The 24,928-nt window shown below is 45.8% G+C and overlaps 1 protein-coding gene across 1 annotated transcript in view; it reads left to right on the top strand.

The window, feature by feature from the left end:
• Positions 1-24,928, top strand: part of cntln (centlein, centrosomal protein) — a 477,268-nt gene that overhangs the window by 331,270 nt on the left and 121,070 nt on the right. Inside the window, exon 21 of the mRNA XM_085991655.1 lies at positions 1,443-1,540. Within this exon, the coding sequence (XP_085847781.1) occupies positions 1,443-1,540 (98 nt within the window). The remainder of the gene's footprint in view (positions 1-1,442; positions 1,541-24,928) is intronic.

The raw sequence follows: 24,928 nt of genomic DNA, 5'->3' as shown, positions 1-24,928 counted from the left end.
TTCTCTCCTTTCCTCTCCTCATTTCCCCATGGTCCAGATCTGGCTTACTAACTTAGCCACATTGTCTGAACATCCCTCTCTGGCCTCAGCACTAACACCAGTCACCTCAGTGACAAAAAAGAAGCTGGACCCCAAAGAAAACTATTAGCTGCAAATATTCACTTAATGGCTTAAACTTTACAGAATGCTGAAAAATGAAATCTATATTTTAATTTTTATTCTGTTCCATTTACACATTTGTATATTTTCTGCCTGGTTTTCACAGAACAGTCTGGGTATTTTAGTTCCACATAAGCATGGTGGAATCTACAGCTCTCTGATGCATCTCTCTCTCGCACGCAAACGCCTACTTATAACTCCCCAATTCTTTTTCTACCTGATTGTCATGTGATGCGGGTTGTCATGATGCATATTTGGTATTGTTTCACAGAAGCTGGGTGAAAGTTACAACTCCCACATCATGCTTGCTCATTCTCTCTCTCTCTCTCTCTCTCTCTCTCTCTGTCTGTCTCTATCTCTCTCTTTGTCTTTCTCTTTGTCTGTCTGTCTCTCTCTCTCTCTGTCTGTCTCTCTTTGTCTGTGTCTCTCTCTCTATCTGCCTATCTCGCTCTCTCTCTCTCTCTCTCTCTGTCTCACTCACTCTCACTCACTCTATCTGAGTTTTAAATATATTTACCCTCCACAAATACCTCCTCACTTCTACCACATATGCCTACTCAGTTTCAGGAATACCAACATAATAACATAGAAATTGCAGTACGGAAACGGTCCATGTTGGTGTTTATCCTCCACGTGAGCAGTATCCTAATCCCACGTGTCCGCTCTGTTCCTGTATCCCTTTATCCCCCTTCCCTTCAACCACCTATCTAATCTATTTTTAAATGTTGACTTGGTCTCTGCTCCAGTCACTAACTCTGATGGTGCGTTCCACACTCTCTGTCTAAAAAGTCTCTCTTGCTATGTATCCTAAATCTCTCACATTCTATATATGTCTCCTTGTTCTCGATCCCTGAACCACTGGAAACAGTATTCTCCACTTTACTCTCTTTCACCCTATCATCATTTTAAACAGCTCTATCACATCACCCTTTAATGGAACATTTCTGGTATACTTTTAACTAAATGAAAAATTATCAAATAAATTATACAACCATCATCTTTTTGAGTTTTACTTGAGTAGAAAAGCGAAAGACTACACAGAACATAATCTAAAATGTAACATGGTATGTATGTGGAAAAAATAACTACAGATCTTTAAATGTAATGGGAATTTACATCTAAAAAGTAAATTGTCAACAGAAATGAACTGTATAGATGTTAGTTGAAAATCGAATTGTGCTCTTCAGATCTAACAAATCATCAACTAGAGAACCCCACAAGGTTTATTTTAAACTGGTTTTTGTTTTCTTATCGCAACTAATTATTTTGTTTTCCTGTTGCAGAATGCAACAAATGAGATTTTGAAGCATATAACAACCATCAAAACTCTAAAAGCTGACCACCAGGAAAAGGAGGAACAGATTCGGCAATTGCAGGAAAGGTCGGAATGGCTCAGTAGTTTGTTGTGTTTGGCGCTGCCTAGTGGTAGCCTTGCCTCTGTTTAGATCAAATATTTATTTCTGTATGCAAGTATTTTCATTTAAATTAGTTTCCAATAATGTTAGAGTATGCCGTGTATGACACTTAAGTTAGGAACCGTATGTGTTACATTGCTAAGACTTTTAAATATATAGAATGCAGAACAAACAATTGACTTATTTTCTGACTTAGATACATATAATGAACAAATGTGAATTTAGAAAACAATAAAAATTACACAATTGACAATCACCAATTTCATAATCAGGTAAATAATACAGTCTTCTTGATAATGGATAGAAAAGGTAAATCTCTAATGGATGTGGGTGTCAATGGCAAGGCCAGCATTTATTGCCCATCCCTAATTGCCCTTGAGAAGGTGGTGGTGAGCCGCTGCCTTGAACTGCTGCAGTCCGAGAGATGAAGGTACTCCCAGAGTGCGGTTAGGGCGGAAGTTCCAGAATTTAGACCCAGCGATAATGAAGGAACGGTGACATATGTCCAAGTCGGGATGGTGTGTGATGTTAACAGAGGGGAACTTGGAGGTGGTGGTGTTCCCATGTACCTGCTGCCCTTGTCCTTCGAGGTGGAAGAGGTCGCGGGTTTGGGAGGTGCTGTCGAGGAAGCCTTGGTGAGTTGCTGCAGTGCATCTTGTAGATGGTACACACTGCAGCCACGGTACACCGGTGGTGGAGGGAGTAGATGTTTAAGGTGGTGGATAAAGTGCCGATCAAGCAGAGTGCTTTGTCATGGATGGTGTTGAGCATCTTGAGTGTTGGAGCTGCACTCATCCAAGCAAGTGGAGAGTATTCTTTCATATTCCTGACTTGCGCCTTGTAGATGGTGGACACGAGGCTTTGGGGAGTCGGGGGTTGAGTGACTCACCGCAGAATACCCAGCCTCTGACCTGCTCTAGTAGCCACTGTATTTATGAGGCTGGTCCAGTTGAGTTTCTGGTGACCCCCCAGGTTGTTTATGGTGGGGGATTCGACGATGGTAGTGCCATTGAATGTCAAAGGGATGTGCTTAGACTCTCTCTTGTTGGAGATGATTATTGCCTGGCACTTGTGTGGCACAAATATTACTTGCCACTTATCAGCCCAAACCTGGATGTTTTCCAGGTCTTGCTGCATGTGGGCACAGACTGCTTCATTATCTGACCACCTGATGAGGGAAGGTCATTGATGAAGCAACTGAAGATGGTTGGGCCTTGGACACTACCCTGAGGAACTCCTGCAACAATGTCCTGGGGCTGTGATGATTGATCTCCAACAACCACAACCATCTTCCTTATGCTAGGAATGACTCCAGCAAGTGGAGAGTTTTACCCCTGACCCCCATTAACTTCAGTTTTTAAAAATTTGTTCCTGGGATGTGGGTGACGCTGGCAAAGCCAGTATTTATTGCCCATCCCTAATTACTCTTGAGAAAGTGGTGGTGAGCTGTTTTTTTTGAACCTCTGCAGTCCATGTGGTGAAGGTACTCCCATAGTGTTAGGGAGGAAGTTCCAGAATTTTGACCTGGTGACAATGAAGGAACAGCGATATATTTCCAAGCCAGGATGGTGTATGACTTGGAGGTGATGGTGTTCCCATGTTTCTGCTGCCCTTGTCCTTCGAGGTGGTAGAAGTCACAGGTTTGGGAGGTGCTGTCAAAGACAGGTTCTACTAGGGTTCCTTGGTGTCACACTTGGTCAAATGCTGCCTTGTTGTCAAGGCAGTCACTCTCACCTCAACTCTAGAATTCAGCTCTTTTGCCCATGTTTGGACCAAGGATGTAATGAGGTCTGGAGCTGAGTGGTCCTGGCAGAACCCAAAATGAGCATCGCTGAGCAGGTTATTGGTGAGGAAGTGCCGCTTGATAGCACTGTCGATGATACCTTCCATCAGTAGGCTGATAGGACAGTAATTGGCCGAATTGGATTTGTCCTGCTTTTTGTGGACAGGATATACCTGGGCAATTTTTCACATTACCGGGTAGATGCCAGTGTTGTAGCTGTACTGGAACAGCTTAGCTAGTGGTGTGGTTAGTTCTGGAGCACAGGTCTTTAGCACTACAGCTGATGGTGAAGACCTCAGGAGGATGTGGCAATAAAAATCAGCGGGCACTGGTTCGAACAAGTGAAAGGCAAATTTAGGACTGATCTTGGGATGTTCTTCACACACAGTGATAAACACCTGAAATGGACTTTGTTAGGGTGGTGGCTGAGAAAAGCATTGAATCATTTAAGAAATAGATGCTGTGATGTAGGAATTGTATGTTTTTTCTGGGTGGATTAGCTATGGTGAGCTAAATGGCCGTCGTCTTCTGTAACTATTTTGTGCTGGGCACTAATTAAATAACTAATAGACCCTGGTCATTTAACATTAGCAGCAGCAAAGATGTGATAGATTTAATAAAAAAAGAACTGCCAAAGCTTCCAAAATCCTATTTGGAAGTTATATATTCTACTAAATAATTGTATGTTGTATTAGGTCAGCCATTAATATTCTTTATGAATTCATACAAATGTTTATTTACAAGAACAACACATGAGCAATCCGTTAGATTAACAGATATGATTTACCATTGTGACATCAAGTTCTGTGCCTTGAACATCTCTCTTAAAATTAAACGCGCCCAATGGGACTGCTTGATTGCTGAAGTGTGTGGAGCTCAGACTATTTTGCAGATCTCCAATAACAGCAGTGTATAGTTTTGCATTGCAGCATTTCTTGTTGTACTGTGGTTTTTAGTAACAAAAAAAAGCATGCGTGCTGGAAATAAGAAATTTAAAAACAAAAACTGCTGGAAATACCCAACAAGTAATTCAGCACAAATACAGGGAACGTGAGGTTAACATTTCAGGTGTTCCTTGATTTGTGGCTTTCCAACTTTTGCTGTTTTTATTTAAGATATGTAGTATTTACAGTTTTCCTATTTACCCCTAAAACTCTTTTTATTTAAGTATAAATTACTGTCATGTGATTAACATAAACGAGTTAATGTAGTCCTGGTAAAACTGCTAATCAAAATCTATCCACTACACATCAATTTACAGCTATGTATACTGATACTACCATTTCAGTCAAAAATTACATTATTGTTGGAAATATTAATGGCTTATGAAAAAGTATATATTAGCAAATAATGTAGTTGAATGATTATACACTGCATAGTGCAATCTCAGAAAAACCTTGGGCCGTATTTGGCGACCCCTACGGGTGCGTACGAGGTGTGCATGTGCTAAAACCCAGAACGTACAATCTGTCAAGAATTGACAGATCCTCCGCAGCCCTGGGAGATGGGCCTCTGCGGGTGGCGAGTTGTGCTATTTGCCCAACTTCTGCCCGCTGAATTCCTGTGAAATGTTTTCGCCTGGTAAAAGCAGGCACTCCTAAGGTAAGTTTATTTTTAGCCCCATTAAAACATATTTTCAAAAAATTTAATTTTTGTTTAAAATATTTAATTAAATGGCATTTTAATCCATTTTAAATATGTAATTAAAAAAATATATATTTCATGTGTTTGTGTATTTTTTAAATGATCCCCGCTCATACTTATGGGAGTTCCGGAACACCCGTAAGTATGAACGGGGATTCCGTTTTATTGGTTGGGCCGATCCACGTGATCCCAGGGGCGCTTGTGAACCACATGCGCCCATGGGCTATGTGGGCCTCTGCCCGCGCGTACCCGGAGAGGCTCAGGATCGCAAGCCTCCGTATCTCCCGGGCCACCAGGTAAATGTGTAGATTTTTTACAGGTCGGAGGCAACCGCTTGCGGGAAGCCTCCGATCGCAAATTTTGGGCCATTAAGTGCTATAGGTTCTGAACAGATTTAAGATAATCTGTCTGAAGTGTTCATGTGGCCTCAGAACTGTTGCCATTGCTTTTCATCTTAACATTTTGTGAAAAGAAAAATCCAAGGATTTTAATTAGTTTAAAACATGTAAGAGAATGAAAAGTACATAGCCTATTGAAATGACAGCTTTTGTTGTTATGATCTGGAAGGCACAGCTGTGAAAGAGTGGTGGAAGCAGATTCAATAATAACTTTTAAAAGGGTATTGGATACATACTTGAGTGGGGAGAAAATTGCAGGACTACGGGGAAAGAGCTGGGGGTGGGACTAATTGGAGAGCTCTTTCAAAGAGCCAGCACAGGCACGATGGGTCAAATAGCCTCCTTCTGTGCTGTATGGTTCTATGTACAGTAATCGCTTTCAAACTCCTACAGCTTACAGCAGCATGCACAGAAAGGCTTCAATAACCAGTGTAATCTTGCTTTGCCAGGTGTTCTCATCAATCTCAGAGAAGTTTGTCTCTTTAAAAAAAAAGGTATATTTTAAACAGCAGCTAATTCGTAAAACACATTCCTATTTGCACCGATTTCTACCCTCTCCTGGCACATTACCATACAACCAGTCTTTACCCCATAACTCGTCCCCCTTCCAGAGCGGATGTAGTGTACTCACCTCAAGACCCCGGTTGCCTGCGGCCCACTTACTTTCCTCTCCAGCGCCATTTTTTTGAGGCAGCTGCTGGTTCTCTTCTTTCCCCAGCAACATTTTCCCAATCAATACCTTTGCAAACAAATACACTAACCTGAGGATTAACTGCTGAATTTTTGAAACTATGCATTTGTGAATGGCATGATGCACAAAACTTCATTAGCCCCTCTTCCCGGTTTTTTCATTGACTTTCTTGTCTCTTGTGCTGTAATGGTCGATCCTGGTTACAGCATGATCCATATGGAGATGCCATGTGACCCACATCAGGGCATCTTGAGCATTTCATATTGGCTCACATATGGACAGTCCTTGCTCCTGTAACTCTGTTTTGCAGCGCGTCAGCATTTTATTCCCTCGGGACTGGATTTAGTGACAGCTGCATCCTACAGACTTCAATTTCACCTACATTTAATTAGTTCTGACTGGCAATAACTGCAATTGCCTGAATTGATCTGACTTTGTGAAACAGACTCTAGTTGGACGTTAGTTCAATGATGATATACTGAATTTTTTCCCTCTGGCCCAACCAGATGGTTAAAGTAATACTGATTTGTCAGGCTTGACTTTGTTACAACTCCTGCCTTGAGAGTCCATTACATTGGCTGTTTCGTCATGATTATTAAGTGTTTGGTTAACTTTGACAGTTCTAAGAATTGAAATCACAGGTCTATTTTGTAATTAAAGATGTAGAAGTTCTGGGATAGACTGCTCAAGTCTATATATTATTTTGTTGGCTGATTTAACTTTGCCAATATTTTCTTCACTATTATTACTGTGCCTAAAGCATGTTTTGCTAGAAATACACATTTAGGGAATTCATAGAATCCCAGGGCAATAAATTTGGGGGTTTAGTGCAGGCCGTTACCGCTCGATTTGGGAGAAAAAATGGCAGCTGCCGCATTTCCACCCACTGCTGGCGGGTCACGTGGAGGCCACCACTTTCGGCTGGGCGGCAGCGCTGCCAATGTCTTTGCTTGCGAAAATTATGTAGATTATGCAGATTGTGACGTCAGTGAGTGTGCAACGCTCACTTGGCACCCGATCTGCCATTTTTAACTTTGCCGCTCCACTTATCGGCATGCCTTAACAGCGACCAGCTGAGCAAACGTTGACAAGCAGGAAGGAGGCTCCAGCAGCGTATTTAAAGGGATCCTCAGCAACAACTTGCAGCGGACATGTTTCTTCAGTTTGAATGGCTCTGTGGAACTTTCTGCAACTTCAGCAGTTTTCTAAACTTCTTTCAAGGTCCTATGGTAACATGGAGTGTTGGGGCAAGTGGACAACACCTTCATCCTTATTTAAAGGCTTCTGCTCACAACACTTGCTCACAGTCACGCGGGCTCTACTGGCACCCCCCTCGCGCTCAAGTATCGTAGGGAGAGGGAACGGAGGCAGTGAAGAAGTGGTGAAGATGTACGCAGAGAGAGGAGAAGGCGGCCTGGGGGGCTCTCAACAGGAGGCCTTGCCCACCTAGGGTCTTTAGAGAGAACTTCTCTTATATCCACTTAAGTGAGGAGTAGTGTATTAGGAGGCTCCGCTTCACCAAGGAGGCTCTCTACACCAGGAGAAGGGACTACTTTTTCTTCTCTCTGAGCAGAGAGGTGCAGGAGGAGCGTACCTGTGAATTTGCTAGGATAGCAGGCTTCTCCATGGTGCAGGACGCCATCAACTGCACCCACGTGGCTGCCTGAGATCTTAGGTAACCGCAAAGGCTATCACTCACTTAAAGTGCAGTTGTGTGACCATGCCCAGTGCTTCCTAATGGTCAATGTCTGCTATCCTGGCAGCAATCATGATGGCTTCATCCTGCGTCAGTCCGGTATGCCAGCAATGTTCCAGCCACCACGTCAAACCTGAGGGTGGCTGCTTGGTGACAAGGGCTATCTGCTCTGCACCTGGCTCATTACTCCCCTCCACAGCCGCAACACTTGTGCCCAGCACTCTTACAATGAGAGCCATGCTGCCACCAGGAACATCATCGAGCAGACCATCGGGCTGCTGAAGCAGCAGTTCTGCTGCCTTGACCGCTTCGGAGGAGCCCTCCAGTACACGCCGGAGCAGGTGTCCCATTTCATGGTGCTCTGCTGCATGCTTCACAACTTGGCCATCATGAGAGCGCAGCCCTTGCCACCAGGGATTGTGGGACCACCTCAGGAGGAGGATGAGGGAGAGGAGGAGAAGGATGAGGAGGAAGGAAGGAAGGAGGCAGGCAGCAAATCCCCTTTCGGCAGGGACTGTCCGTGAATGCTGCACCAGGCTTCGATTCCAGTGAACGAAACCCCAGATCCCCGTTGCTCACCACAACCTCATCAACCACATTCCCATCATATCATCCCTTTGTCATGGAATATCACAGCACCCTCCTAGGTATAAAGCTGAAATGAGAGCCGCCACAAAACAAAGATTCCAAACAAAATGATTACATTTATCAAGAATCAATTCACACATACTATACCAACTAGTCACCCTTGTGCAATCCCTTTGTGCCTGTCGTTCGGGTGCCCTTTCCTGCTCTAGTGCTCCTACAAAGTGCTCCCCATTGGCTGCAGCATGGCTGGTGGAAAGCTGCTGAGTTTCCATGGGAGAGACTTCAGATGGCCTTGCAGGACAACCTCGAGCAGCTCTGGACCTAGAAAGCCCAACTGTAGTCTGCCCCACCTCGGCATGGGCGGCAGCAGTCTGGGCTGGCTGGCTAATGGGCAGCGGCAAGGGCAATGGCAGAGTGACAGTGGTGGGAACAGGAATGCTTTCATCCTGAGAGAGGACAGTCGGGTCCTGCTCCACTGACCCACTGCCACTCACCCGGGGTGGCGCCTCAGCATTCATAGCAATCTGTTGGAGGACAGGTTGCTGAGCTGCTGTGACACCCTGCAAGCCCTGTTCGACAGTGGTAAACCCAGCCATGATGGCAGCAGTCTGAGCTTGGGTGTCGTCCCGCTGAGAGCAGCCTGATCTTCCTTGGCAGCAAGCTGAGACTGCAGGACAGCGGTCTGCACTTCCGCTGCAGCACTAAGATGTTGGGTCGCTTCTGCCTGTGCTGCATTGGCAGCCACGACATCACCCATCACACGCAGTATCGTGTCTGGGTCGACACGGTCGCACCTGGAGTCTTCCATCATTTCCAGCCTGGAAATCATGAGCTCCAAACTCCACGCAAAGCCCTGTACTTTGTTGGAAGTGGACTCTTATATGCTCCTTGACATTACCAAGAGGCTCTCTGGCAGGCTTGTCATTGCACCTAGTAATTCAGGGTGCATGCCCATCACCCTTCTTATGGCCGCCACATCGAGGTCCTCATCTGAGTCATGTGCAGCAGAACTTGCAGGCGAACTTGACCTCCAGGGAGCTGGTCCCTGAGCTACCCTTTCCCCTTGGCCTTGCTGCAGCCCATTCGTGCCTGGTGCCTCACCCTTTGCAGATCCTGCATCTACACTACCCTCTAAATTACAAGCAGTGCCAGTTTCTGAGCTGGTGTCTGCGAGTGACGCTTGCAGTGATGCTGTGTCGTCGTCTTCTCTCCCTCGCTCTCTTCAATTGCCTTGGGGACAGGCTGCTCGGGTGCTTGGTCTTGGTTATCTGAAAGCAGAAAGGCACAAGAGTTGGATTATGGTGAGGGGAATGGGCGGGGAAGCAAGATATGCATGCATACAGCATCAGCAGCTTGTAAGTGAGAAGAGATTGTGGGATGAGAGGGAAGTGCGATGTGAGAAGAATAATTAGGAATGACCAAAAGCTTCAAATTCGCCCGTTGCCACGGACTCAGTGACTTCCCCTCCAATGACGTCGAGCACTGTCTCCTCCAGTTGGCTCAAGGCCTGTATGGCAGCTTGTCCCGCCCACCCCGCCGCCTGTCTGCCACTGCTCCCGGCGATTATGTGTGACCTTGGCCTGCAAGAGAAAGGGAAGTGTGTGAGTGAGTGTGGTGCAATGTATTTGGGTGATGTGCCTGCCATAGTTGAATAGCTGTCAGTATGTGCAAGGTGTGAGATATGGGCGTGAGTGCTGCAGTAGTGGTAAGAAGAAGAAGAAGGTGGTTGTGAAAATGAAGTGAGGCTATGATTGTGAGGTCTGAGTGGTGATAGGTAGAGATTGTTGGTAGGTGAATGATGGGGATGTGGTGCATTGAGCTTATGTGAGGCTTGTGGTGCAGATGGTGGGATATGGCATTTGCTGAAGCCTTCATTCACCTTGACTTGCTGTGTGAGGTCATTTAAACTTCTTTCGGCATTGGATGGACGACCTGGGGACCACACTGGTGGCCGTCACATAGTCAGATATCTCCCGCCACAGCCTTCTGGATGTATGGGCCGATGGCTTCCTGTCAGCTTGTGGGAAAAGGACAGCCAGTCTCCTCACCATGGCTACCCCCAGTGCCTCAGAGCCGTTTCTGAGAGGTGATTTGTTCTTTTCCCTGTGCTGAGGCTCAGCCATCTCTTTGTAGTTGCTTGTGCTTCCAAGTGGAGAATGACAATGAGGTGCTGTTGCATCAAAGCCCCTCCCCTTTATTTACTGGATAAAGCCTAAGCCAAACATGACTTGGAATTAGACTGTACCTGATATTGGCCCACCTGTTGAGTGGTAAACCAATAAGCAGTGTTTTTTTTAGCGCTGAGATCAGCACTATAATCATGTTAATGAGCAATGAGCACGAGTTTTGAATGCTACCTAGACCAGTTTGACCTGGTGCAGCTTACATAGGATTACATTAGGATATATGGCACAGAAACAGGCCATTCGGCCCAACCAGTCCAGGCCAGTGTTTATACACCAAACGAGCCTCCTCCAGTCTTTCCTCATCTAAATCTATCAGCATAACCCTCTATTCCCTTTTCCCTCATCTGCTTGTCCAGCCCCCCCTTAAATGCATCGATACTATTCGCTTCAACCTCTTCTCCTTCTTAGGCAGTCCCTCAGAACCGAGGATGACTTGCTTCCACATTAAAAATGAGTTCGCAGGTGACTGATGAGTCCAATGCGGGTCCTACAGTCTCTGTCACAGGTGAGGCAGACGGTGGTTGAAGGGGTGGGTGGGTGGGGTGCTTGGGTTGACGTGCGCTGCCTGCGCTTCGCTTCCGCTTGCTCCCGGCGAAGAGACTCAAGGTGTTCGGCGCCTTCCAGGATGCTTCTCCTCCACTTTGTGCGGTCTTGGGCCAGTGATTCCCAGGTGTCGATGGGGATGTTACACTTTTTCAAGGAGGCTTTGAGGGTGTCCTTGAAGCGTTTCCTCTGCCCACCAGGGGCTCTCTTGCTGTGCCGGAGCTCCGAGTAGAGCGCTTGTTTTGGGAGTTTCGTATCGGGCATGCGGACAATGTGACCCGTCCATCGGAGCTGATTGAGCGTGGTCAAAGCTTCGATGCTGGGGATGTTGGCCTGAGCGAGAGCACTGACGTGGTGGTAACGAGTTCCACATTCTCACCACTCTTTGGGTGAAGAAGTTTCTTCTGTTGGATTTCTTGGTGACTATCTTATATTGATGTCCTCTAGTTATGCTTTTCCCCACAAGTGGAAACATTCTCTCTCCACTCGATCAAGATTTTTCATAATTTTAAAGACCTCTATTAGGTCACCCTTCAGCCTTTTTTCAAGAGAAAAGAGACCCAGCCTGTTCATCCTTTCCTGATATGTATACCCTTGCATTTCCGGTATCATCTTTGTAAATCTTCTCTGCACCCTCTCCAGAGCCTCTATATCCTTTTGATAATATGGCGACCAGAACTGTACGCAGTACTCCAAGTGTGGTCTAACCAAGGTTCTATACAGGTTTAGCATAACTACCCTACTTTTCAATCCTATCCCTCTAGAAATAAACCCTAGTGCTTGGTTTGCTCTTTTTATGGCCTTGCTAACCTGTGTCGCAACTTTTAGTGATTTGTGTATTTGTACTCCTCGATCCCTTTGTTCCTCTACCCGACCTAGACTCACACCCTCCAAGTAATAAGTGACCTCCCTATTCTTCCTACCAAAATGTACTACCTCACATTTATCTGTGTTGAACTTCATTTGCCAATTATATGCCCATTCTGCAAGTTTATTAATGTCCTCTTGTAACTTGTTGCAGTCATCCTCAGTATTGACTATTCCTCCCAATTTGGTGTCATCTGTAAATTTAGAAATTGTGTTTTTGATTCCTAAGTCTAAATCGTTAATGTAAATTGTGAACGGCAGCGGTCCTAGCACTGATCCTTGTGGAACACTACTACCCACCTTCTGCCTCTGTGAATAGCTACCCTTTACTCCTACTCTCTGCTTTCTGTCCTGAATCCAGCCAGCAATCCATTCTGCTACTTGTCCCCTGACTTTGCATTCTCTGACCTTGTTCATCAGCCTATTATGGGGTACCTTATCGAACGCCTTTTGAAAATCCAGATAAATTACATCGACTGCATTACCATTGTCTACTCTCTCTGTTACCTCTTCAAAAAATTCGATAAGGTTGGTCAAGCAAGACTTTCCCTTCTGAAATTAATAGCATTTTGCCGTGACACCGCCCGTTTTCGGGCCATATCCAATTTCTAGGCTATAGGAACTTACAACACAGGAGACCATTCGGCCCGTCGTGCCTTTGTTGGCCCTTTGAAAGAGCAGTCGTGCTTAGTCCCACATCCCCGCTTTTTGACTGTAACCCTCTTAAGTTCCTCATCCTCAAGTACCTGTCCAACTCCCTTTTAAAATTATTTATGGAATCAGCTTCCACCAGCTTTTCATGTAGAGCGTTCCAGATCCCGACAACTCTCTGAGTGAAAATATTTCTCCTCATCCCCCCTCTCGATCTTTTTCCACTGATTTTGAATCTATGACCTCTAGTTATTGACCCACTCGCCAGAGGGAATAATTTTTCCCTATTTCTATCAAAACCTCTCATCATCTTGAAAACCTCTATTAGGTCACCTCTTAACCTTCTCTGTTCCTAGGAAAACAGTCCTAACTTTTCCAACCTCTCCTCATGATTGAAGTCCCTCATCCCATGTAACATCCTGGTAAACCTCCTCTGTACCCTTTCTAAGGCCTTTGCATCATTCCTGAAGTGTGGTGCCCAGAATTGCCCATGATAATCCAGCTGAGGCCTAACCAGTGATTTATAGGCCCAGTAATTCCGTTCCAAACGCGTGAGTACGGTCGGGGTACTCACGCGTCTGGCCGGAGGAAATGCCGGTTTTCAGCATGCACAGCGCATGCAGGGAAAACCGGCATTTCCTGTCCTCTGAACGAAGGGGTTCAGAGGCACAGCGCGTGCGACTGCACAGGCAGCACGTGCGCAGTGAACTTCGGCGATTTCATTCATGGATTCAGTGAGGTTAAGCCCTTACAACTTACACATGAAAAAAACATGTGTAAAGTTGCTCCAGAGGCTGCGGAGGAAGATATATTTTATCGTGGAGCTTCTGAAAGGCAATATTTTTGTTTGGGAAAGGGAGGAAAGTTATTTTAAGAAATGCTGAGGTAAGTTTTAAAGTTTAATTTTTTTTTTTTTTTTAAACGGGTTTTCAGTACTGTAGGTAGAAGGAGCAATTGTGGCTGTGTGAATTGAATTTGCTGTGTTTATTAAATGTGAAAATGACTGTTCTAAAATGAGTAATGTAACATTTCCAACATTTTTAAGAAAGAAACTTTTCATCAGTAATATATTCTTTTAAGTAATTATGTGTGTATGTCCGTATATATTCCTTTACGTATATGTATGTATGTATATATTCCTTTACTTATGTGTATGAATGTATGTATTTAATTATGATTTTCCAGTAAGTTACTTTCTCTGAAAGTCATAATTAAATACATACATTCATACACATAAGTAAAGGAATATATACATACATACATATACGCAAAGGAATATATACAGACATACATACATAATTACTTAAAAGAATATATTACTGATGAAAAGTTTCTTTCTTAAAAATGTTGGAGTCATTTTCACATTTAATAAACACAGCAAATTCAATTCACATAGCCACAATTGCTCCTTCTACCTACAGTACTGAAAACCCGTTTTAAAAAACAAAAATAAACTTTAAAACTTACCTCAGCATTTCTTAAAATAACTTTCCTCCCTTTCCCAAACAAAAATATTGCCTTTCAGAAGCTCCACGATAAAATATATCTTCCTCCGCAGCCTCTGGAGCAACTGTATTCATGCTTTGTTCATGTGTAAGTTGTAAGGACTTAACCTCACTGAAAGCATGAATGAAACCGGCGAATTTTACTGCGCACGCGCTGCCTGTGCAGTCGCACGCGTTCTGCCTCTGAACCCCTTCGTTCAGAGGACAGGAAATGCCGGTTTTCCCCGCATGCGCTGTGCATGCTGAAAACCGGCATTTCCTCCGGCCAGACGCGTGAGTACCCCGACCGTACTCACGCGTTTGGAACGGAATTACTGGGCCAACATTTTACATGTCAATAAAATGAAAAATGTAACAATTGCACGATTTGCCCCCTCGCATCTGTGACTGAGGGTCCAAGGAGGTGCATTGCGCAAGAGGTCATCGTCGTATGTATCCTCACACTGTTCCCTTTCGGGAACTGTATGAAGTGGTGGAAGGATTTCTGGCCACGTTAACGCTCCTTCCGTGACCATAACCATCTTCATACCAGCCATTAGGGTGGTTAGTCCTATGGCGTGCGGGTTTTACGGGCTCCCACAACCCATCTGAGGGGGGGGGGCCACCCACACCCGCGGACGCAAGTATCCCGCTGGATGTCCACCCAGAATTTATAGTTGGAGCTCCGACTCCACTTGCCGGGATTGTCTGGAGCGGGGTTCGAAACCCTACTCCTTCTGGCACAGCGGCGGGGATGCTTACCGCTACGCAAAAGGCCCACTCCGCGCAAAAGGCGACACCCATACGTTTCCTGCGCCTTTTCCCTCCCCGTGACTGGAGCCCTATGCTGCCACTTGAAAGACCAAGCTATCATCTGTCCTTTTTGCGACGCCTTGGACTTCTCATTACCAATGATGAGCAGGCGCTGCGCCTCCACCTCATTGAGGAGATTGCTGAGGTCATCATCAGTTCAATTGTGAGTTCTTTTAATGCTGTGAATTGTGCTCATTCCAGCCATTTCACGTTGCTAATCGGAGTGGGCCTTTGGCGTAGCGGTAGGATCCCGCCGCTGGGCCAGACGGGGTAGGGTTTCGAACCCCGCTCCAGACAGTCCCGGCAAGTGGAGTCGGAGCTCCGGCTCTAAATTCTGGGTTGACATCCAGTGGGATATTTGCGCCCGTGGGTGTGGGTGGCCCCCCCTCCTCGTATAGCTTGTGGGAGCCCGTAAAACCCTCCCGCCATAGGGCTAACCACCCTAATGGCTGGTACAAAGATGGTTACGGTCACGGAAGGAGCGTTAATCACGGCCATAAATCCTTCCACCACTTCATACAGTTCCCCAAAGGGAACAGTGTGAAGACACGTATGACGACGACGTTGCTAAATAAATAAATGGAATGGAAAAAATTCTTTCAGGGCTTTTAAAAGTCTTTAAATTGCTTTAATTCTGTTTAAAACTACTTCAGATTCTTCAAAGTAATGTAAACGTTTTTAAAAGTTTATAAAAGTTACCAAAAGCTTCATAAAAATACCAAAAACCTATTTGAAATGCTGCTCTGCATGTAAAAATGCTTTGCAGCTTGTGAGAAACATTGGGGGCGTGTCCTGTTAAACTGACCTCAAGGGGCGTGTCTCAGTTGCACAGCGCGCTCCAGGCTTCGCGCTGGCTGCACTCCTGGGCGGCGTGACGTCAGGCGCTGCCCGGGATCCTTCTCTTTCAAAAAGGAATTCCAGGCATCCCTGGAGGTGAACGGCAGGCGCGTCGGGTAAGTGCAGATCGGGGGCTTGCACGCGCGGCAAGCCCCCGATCCGAATTTCTGCCCCATAATGTTTTAGCATGATTTTTTTGCTTTTATACTCCATTCCTCTATAAACACATGTAACCGCACGTGCTTTTTTATCGACCTTGCCACCTTTAAGAATTTGTGTACAAGGACACCAAGGCCTCTGCTCATCTACACTTTTCAAAATCGTACCATTTATACTATACTGTCTTTCCATATTAGTCCTCCCAAAGTGCATCACTTCACACTTCTCCACATTGCACTCCATTTGCCATGCTTCTGCTCATTTCAACAACCTGCCTGTCATCCTGAAGCTTATAATTATTCTCATCACTATCTACTACTTTGTCAAGTTTTGTATCATCTGAAAACTTTATAAGGCTGCTCCCTGCACCTGAGTCTAAGTCATTTATAAAAATTGAAAAGAGTAATGGACCCAAAACTGACCCTTGGGGAACACCACTGCAAACCACCTCCCAGTCTGAAAAACATCCATCCACCACCACCCTTTGCTTCCTGCCACTGAGTCAGTTTTGTATCCATACTGCCACTTTCACCTTAATTCCATGAGCTTCCATCTTCTTAATAAGCCTCCTGTGTGGCACTTTGTTGAATGCCTTCCAAAAGTCCATATAGACGACATCCATTGCGCTACCTTGATCAACCTACCTATGCTATTATTTTTTTCAACAAGTATAGTTTTATGAAAAGTCTATCTATAAAATGTTATGGTATCTGAATTGCAGGTGTTGAATCCAGCTGAATGTGTGTAGTAAACGTGGCTGAAGTATCGAGGCATCAGGCAGTTTAATAACCGGCCAGGTTATTTTTATGTTTATTTTCTTGACTTTCTCAGTGCTCAGATTTTCTTTAGATGTTGTTTTGATATTCAGCATGTTGAAATATACAGAATGTTTGGCTTTTAAACAAGACTGAGCTGAGTTTATTGAAAATGTGTAGTACTGAAGGAATAAGTGTATGACAGGCATAAATGGTGTAAATCCAGTATTGAAATCTGCTTATTATCGTGCTGTTTTCTAACCTAATCTTATTACTGTAGAATTTGTAAAGACTAAGCCATTCTTCCTATCTAATGCATCATACGTTAAAGCACCTAAGCTAGTCATCAGATGCATGTACACCTAAAGTGCCTGATAACTACTATGCATGTGTGTATGTTTTTGCTATAGTACAGGTAGACTATCCTTTATCCGAACTACCGAAAACCTCTAAAAACCGAAAGTTTTTTCGTTCAGCGTAAGTCGTGCGCACGACGCCGACCCCCACCCCCGACAAATTTCCCAGTCTTATAAAATACCTTCTGAAATCCGAAATTTTCCGAAAACCGAAACACGGCTGGTCCCGAGGTTTTCGGATAAAGGATAGTCTACCTGTAGTACGTGAATAGTTTTTAAGTTTTAATTTAATGAGAAATATTCACATTCTACTATAGCAAAAACATTCCCGTACACATAGTAGGGAGCATACTCTCAATGCAACCTAATCCGCTAGGTGACTAATTTAATTTTTTTTTGAGGTATTATGAAGACTCCCACCCTGTAAATTTAAAGTTACTTCTTCTCCATTGTGACCTGCTATTTCAGGTCTCCAGACTCTACAGGGTAGTACTCAGTTGATGTCAATGATGGTCTCCATCGGAAGCAATGTAGATTGACCGCTATTCCAATCCGGGATGTTTATCAGGAAGTTGTGAAACTTCACTACTGGCTAAGAACATTTGGTAGAACAAAAAACAACTTTAAGTTTAAATTATCTCCTATATGAATGGAATCCTTAAAGAGTTTTTAAAGCAAAATGTTTTTCTTTTAAACTTAATTAGGCTGGAGAATGAAAAGTTCTTTCCGCAACACTTACCACATTTTTTATTCTTTGGACTGCAATCTCGAACACCACTGTTGAATATAATTTTAGCTTAATACGGGGTGGCTGATTATGTAGGCAACTCCAAAGTATTTGATTTAAGTATATAAGCAATGAGATACATTTAGCAAATTTCTTCTATCCGTAGAATGTTTGAATTGCTAAGATTGGATATTCCTTTGTGAAGTTACAGTTCTTCCTGATCATTCATCCATCAACAACAACTTGCATTTATATAGCGAGCATCCCAAGGTGCTTCACAGGAGCGGAAATGGGCAAAAATTGACACCAAGGCAAAGAGGGAGACATTAGGACAGGTAACCAAATGCTTGGTCAAAGAGGTCGTTTTAAGCAGCCCCTTAAAGGAGGAGAGAAATGTAGAGAGGCGGAGAGTTTTGGGGAGGGATTTCCAGAGTTTAGGGCCTAGGTAGTTAGATGTAAGAAGTCACACAACACCAGGTTATAGTCCAACAGCTTTATTTGAAAGAAAGCTTGTGATTTCAAATAAAGCTGTTGGACTATAACCTGGTGTTGTGTGACTTCTTACATTTGTCCACCCCAGTCCAACTCCGGCATCTCCACACCATAGGTAGTTAGAGTCATAGATAGAGTCATAGGCCTAGAAATTCAGTTTGGGCCCGCCAGCTCGCTTGCGCCCAGAAGTTACCGCTGCGCGCGGAGCCACTTGCGCCCGCCGGAAATTCAGTTTCAGCGCCCCAAGTCGAAGCCGGCCGCTATTCAAAGGTGTGGCCGCCCCCGCTTGGGGCGCTGAAACTGAATTTCGGCGCGCTAGGTGCCGCAGCGCCACCCACTGCGGAGCGGCAGACTGCGGTACTGCAGGCCTTCCTCCCTCTCTTAAGGGGGAGGTGCCTGCAACAGCGAGATCGCCGCTCGCTAGTGCTGGCAAATGAGCCCGGCACCACGGAGAAGTGCCGGGCTCCCGGAAAACAGCCGGCAATGCCGCGGGGAGGGGGTGGAGGAGGCCGGGGAAGGAGGTGCGGGCAGGCGGCCGCCGAAAAAGCGGCCGGCCGCACCTCCGCCTTAACTCGCCCCACTAAGGCTGCAGGACGGCCCCGTTTTCAGATCGCTGTTTGCGGCCGCTGCGGAAGAGGCGGCCGCAACTAAATATGGCGGTCGGGCCGGTATCGGGGCACTGCGCACACCGATGACGTCATCGGTGGCGGCGCAGCGCTACTGGCTAACGCCGCCATTACCGCAGCGCTGAATATCGGCGCAATCTCAGCAAGTGGCGCAAAAGCCCTCTTTGGGCGAAAACTGGGCGCAAAGCCTACTGAATTTCTAGCCCATAGAGTTATACAGCACAGAAAGAGGCCCTTCGGCCCATCGTGTCTGTGCCGGCCATCAAGTCCTATCCTAATCCCATTTTCCAGCACTTGGTCCGTAGCCTTGTATGCTGTGGCATTTCAAGTGCTCATCTAAATGTTGCTTGAATGTTGTGAGGGTTCCTGCCTTTACCACCCTTTCAGGCAGTGAGTTCCAGATTCCAACCACTCTCTGGGTGAAAAGGTTTTTCCTCAAATCCCCACGAAACCTCCTGCCCCTTACCTTGAAACTATGCCCCCTGGTTATTGACTCCTCTACTAAGGGGAAAAGTTTCTTTCTATCTACCCTATCTATGCCCCTCATAATTTTGTACACCTCAATCAGGTCCCCCCTCAACCTTCTCTGCTCTGAGGAAAACAACCCCAGCCTGTCCAGTCTCTCTTCATAGCTGAAACGCTCCAGCCCAGGTAACATCCTGGTGAATCTCCTCTGCACCCTCTCTAATGCAACCACATCTTTCCTATAGTGTGGCGACCAGAACTGCACACAGTATTTCAGCTGTGGCCTAACTAGCGTTTTGTACAGCTCCATCATAACCTCCCTGCTCTTATATTCTATGCCTCGGCTAATGACGGCAAGTATCCCATATGCCTTCTTAACCACCTTATCTACCTGTCCTGCTGCCTTCAGGGATCTATGTACATGCACACCAAGGTCCCTCTGATCCTCTGTCCTTCCTAGGGCCCTACCATTCATTGTGTATTCCCTTGCCTTGTTAGTCCTCCCAAAATGCATCACCTCACACTTTTCAGGGTTAAATTCCATTTGCCACTGTTGTGCCCATCTGACCAACTTGTCTATATCGTCCTGTAGCCTGAGGCTTCCCTCCTCGCTATTTACCACTCCACCATTTTTCGTGTCATCTGCGAACTCACTGATCATACCTCCTACATTCATAGCTAAATCATTAATGTACACTACAAACAGCAAGGGACCCAGCACCGATCCCTGCGGTACACTTCTGGACACAGGCATCCAGTCACAAAAGCAACCTTCGACCATCACCCTCTGCCTCCTGCCACTAAGCCAATTTTGGATCCAATGTGCCAAATTGCCCTGGATCCCATGGGCTCTTACCTTCTTGACTAGTCTCCCATGTGGGACTTTGTCAAAAGCCTTACTGAAGTCCATGTAGACTACATCAACTGCACTACCCTCATCCACACACCTGGTCACCCCCTCAAAAAATTCAATCAAATTGGTTAGACATGATCTCCCCCTGACAAAGCCATACTGACTATCCTTGATTACTCTTTGCCTTTCCAAGTGGAGACTAATTCTGCCCCTCAGAATTTTTTCCAATAATTTCCCTACCACTGATATTAGGCTCACTGGCCTGTAATTCCCTGGTTTATCCCTGCTACCCTTCTTGAATAATGGTACTACGTTAGCCATCCTCCAATCCTCTGGCACCTCCCCTGTGGCCAGAGAGGTTCTGAAAATTTGTGTCAGAGCCCCTGCAATCTCCTCCCTTGCCTCACACAGCAGCCTGGGATACATCTCGTCTGGGTCTGGGAATTTATCCACTTTTAAGCCCACTAAACCCACTAGTACCTCCTCCCTCTCAATGCTAATTTGTTCAAGTATATCACAATCCCCCTGCCTGATTTCTATGCTTACATCGTCCTTCTCCAAAGTGAACACAGATGCAAAATATTCATTTAAAACCTCACCTACATCTTCCGGACACAGATTGCCACTTTGGTCCCAAATGGGCTCTACCCTTTCCCTGGTTATCCTCTTGCCCTTAATATACTTATAAAACACCTTGGGATTTTCCTTTATTTTGCCCGCCAGTGATTTTGCCCGCCAGTGATTTTGGATGCCCTCTCTTCGCTCTCCTAATTTCTTTTTTAAGTACCCCCCTGCACTTTCTATACTCCTCTAGGACTTCCACTGTTTTTAGCCCTTTGAATCTGCCAAAAGCCTCCCTTTTTTCCTAATCCGCTCTTGTATATCCCTTGACATCCAGGGTTCCCTGAACTTGTTGGTCCTACCCTTGATCTTTATGGGAACATGTTGGTGCTGTACTCTCTCTATTTCCTTTCTGAATGACTCCCACTGCTCTGATATGGATTTTCCTACAAGTAGCTGATCCCAGTCCACTTTGGCCAGATTCTGCATTATCATATTAAAATCGGCCTTCCACCAATTTAGAACCTTAGGGCTGGATTTTCATTCAGCAGTCGGGAAGGAGGAGGGACTACAACTTTTGGGTTTTAGTCCCGCCTCCATCGACGTCCGGCCAATCCACTCGATTTTCCCTTGATTGACCTTGTTGAGCCCGCTGGGCGGGCTCAGCAGGCCAATTAAGGGCCACCCGGCAACAGGTGACGTCACAGACTGAAATTTCATCTGTCAAGAGGTGTTGACAGATGAAATATCAGTGTTTCACAGCTGTTTGAAGCTGTCAAACATTGACAGTCTAACTTCTAACCTGAGTCCTTCTACGTAGACTCAGTTAGAACTCACACCGGCACTCAAAGCTGAAGGCTATCACAGATCGCAGCCATTCGGCTTTCAGTGCCGGTTAAGTGATGGACTCCCGACGCCTAGAGGACGAAAGGCTGTTAAGGTAAGTACAGGTAATTTAAACTTCTTTACACACTTCAGACACACCAAACACACTTACCTTTGCACTCATGCACCCATCACTCACCTGAACACTGGCATCGCGACCCCTCCAAGTCCTTCAACCCAACGGCCCGCCTGCTCTAACCTGGCGTGGTTTGGAGCCGTCGGGAATCCCACACGACGCCCCTCAAAATAGGGATTAGGCTAAAAACTGCCTGTTAACTACCTGTTAACAGGCAGTTAATTGGCACTAATCCCTTCCCGCCTCGGGTCGGCGCGTCCCAGTGTGGGGCGGGTACCCGCCTCCTCTGAAACTTACGTGGAGGCGGGTTTTGGGCGGGATGGTGTCGGGACCCCTGAATTCAGGATTTTTGCCCCCCACACGCCTAAAAGCCTGCCTCACGGCACACTGAAAATCTGGCCCTTTATTTCCGGTCCATCTTTGTCCTTTTCCATGACTACCTTAAATCTCACCGAATTATGGTCACTGTCACCAAAATGCTCTCCTACTGACACTTCTACCACTTGTCCGGCTACATACCCTAGAATTAGGCCCAGTACCGCCCCCTCTCTTGTTGGACTTTCTACATGCTGGCTCAAAAAGCTCTCCTGGATGCACTTTAAGAATTCCGCACCCTCCAAGTCTTTCACACTCTGACTATCCCAGTTAATATTGGGGAAGTTGAAATCCCCTACTATTATTAGGTGATAAGGTGGATGAATTAGCTGCGCAAATAGAGGTAAACGAATATGATTTGATTGGGATTACGGAAACATGGCTCCAAGGTGGCCAAGGCTGGGAACTCAACATCCAGGGGTATTCAATATTCAGGAAAGATAGGCAAAAAGGAAAGGGAGGTAGGGTAGCATTGCTGGTTAAAGAGGGGATTAACACAATTGTAAGGAAGGATATTAGCTCTGATGATGTGGAATCTGTATGGGTAGAACTGAGAAATACCAAGGGGCAGAAAACGTTAGTGGGAGTGGTATATAGACCTCCAAACAGTAATGCGGAGGTTGGGGATGGCATTAAAAGGGAAATTAGAGAAGCGTGCAATAAGGGCACAGCAGTCATCATGGGTGACTTTAATCTACATATAGATTGGGCTAACCAATTAGTAACAATACTGTGGAGGAGGAATTCCTGGAGTGTTTACGGGATGTTTTACTGGACCAATATGTCGAGGAACCAACTTGAGATCAGGCCATCCTAGACTGGGTATTATGTAATGAGAAAGGATTAATTAGCAATCTTGTTGTACGAGGCCCCTTGGGTCGGAGCGATCATAATATGATAGAATTCTTCATTAAGATGGAGAGTGAAGTAGTTGACTCAGAGACTAGGGTCCTGAATTTAAATAAAGGAAACTACGATGGTATGAGGCACGAGTTGGGTAGGATTGATTGAGGAATGTCACTCAAAGGGTTGACGGTGGATAGGCAATGGCAAACATTCAAAGACCGCATGGATGAACTACAGAATTTGTTCATCCCAGTTTGGCATAAAAATAAAACATAAAAGGTGACTCAACCGTGGCTAACAAGGGAAATTAGGGATAGCATAAGATCCAAGGAGAGGGCATATAAATTGGCCAGAAAAAGCAGTAAATCTGAGGATTGGGAGCAGTTTAGGATTCAACAAAGGAGGACAAAGGGATTAATTAAGGGGAAAATAGAGTATGAGAGTAAGCTTTCAGGGAACATAAAAACTGACTGTAAAAGCTTTTATAGATATGTGAAGAGAAAAAGATTGGTGAAGTCAAGCATCGGTCCCCTTGCAGTCAGAATCAGGGGAATTTATAATGGGGAACAAAGAAATGGCAAATCAATTAAATACATATTTTGGTTCTGTCTTCACTAAGGAGGACACAAATAACCTCCCAGAGATGTCAGGGAACATAGGGTCTGATGAAAGGGAGGAACTGAAAGAAATCAGTATTTGTAGGGAAATGGTGTTAGGGAAATTGACGGGATTGAAGGCCGATAAATCCCCAGGGCCTGATAATCTACATCCTAGGGTACTTAAGGAAGTGGCCCTAGAAATAGTAGATGCATTGCTGATCATCTTCCAACATTCGATGGAATCTGGAACAGTACCCATGGATTGGAGGGTAGCTAATGTTACCCCAGTATTCAAAAAAGGTGGTAGAGAGAAAACGGGGAATTACAGACTGCTAAGCCTGACATCGGTAGTGGGGAAAATGCTAGAGTCCATTATCTATTATCTATATATCTATAAAATAGCTCTTCTGTCTGTCTGTCCTCTATACACTCAAAAGTTATAGAGCGTACCTACACATGTGTTACATCAAAAGAAAGCTTACGATTCTGGAATGGTCATAAGCGTATTTACTTTTTGGTCAGACATAAATTGTGCCGACGGTATACAAAAAGCATTCAAAATTCTGCTCATTATCCGCTCATTAGCATCGAGTGACGTGAAGGTTGGCCAATCGTACAGTCGAGCGACGCGACGGTCGACCAATTGCTGCGTCTCGGGGGCGGGTTCATTGCGCGTGCGGGCGGGTCGTCCGAGAGTCGAGTGACGTGACGATTGACCAATCCTACAGTTCAGTGACCTGACGGTTGACCAATCGGTGCGTGTGTGGGCGGGCCTAATCCTTCTGAGCTGAGGTGAGTGGCCGCCATCTTGATTCCAAACTCTTCATTTCTTTTTCCCACTTTCTGCTTGTTTCTTTTCAAATCTAGATTTCCAGCAAAAAAAAAGTTGCTTTTAAAACACACATTGTTTTTAAAAAAAGTTAATTAAGTTGTAAATCTTTTCTCTAACCTCTATAATTTTCCTACCTTTCACCGTTTTTGCAGGCCTCGAAGCCTGGGCCTCTGTTGCCCAGCCGCGCCCGAGCTAGGCACCTCCCGTCCCGCTCAACAAGCGGCCCGCGATCGCCGCCATCTTTCTAAAGGCTGGCGGCGCGGGACTGAGGCGAGCGTAGCCATCGCTGCCATCTTAGTAAAGGCGGGCGGGGCGGGAGTCAGCGCGCGCGTCAACGTCGGCCCGGAGCGCGACCTGAGTCCGGCCGGGGCCGCACGCGCAAGGTCGCGCACACGGCCGGCTCTGAGGCGCTGATGAGCGGCGGCGTCTCTCTCTCACTCTTCCCCGCGCGGCGCGCAGGCCCAGCCGCAATCGGCGGTCTTGAAGCCGGCTCGGGCGGGGGGGCCGGGGCTCGGAGGGCGGAGGGTGGGGCTGGGAGGGAGGAGACGGCCGTGGGGCTCCGATTG

The sequence above is a fragment of the Somniosus microcephalus genome, chromosome 1, assembly GCF_052327205.1.
Source record: "Somniosus microcephalus isolate GS21.2 chromosome 1, FLI_Smic_1.0, whole genome shotgun sequence".
Classification (NCBI taxonomy): Eukaryota; Metazoa; Chordata; class Chondrichthyes; order Squaliformes; family Somniosidae; genus Somniosus; species Somniosus microcephalus.
The sequence above is the reverse complement of the archived record's forward strand: the minus strand, read 5'-3'. Positions and strand labels throughout refer to the sequence as shown.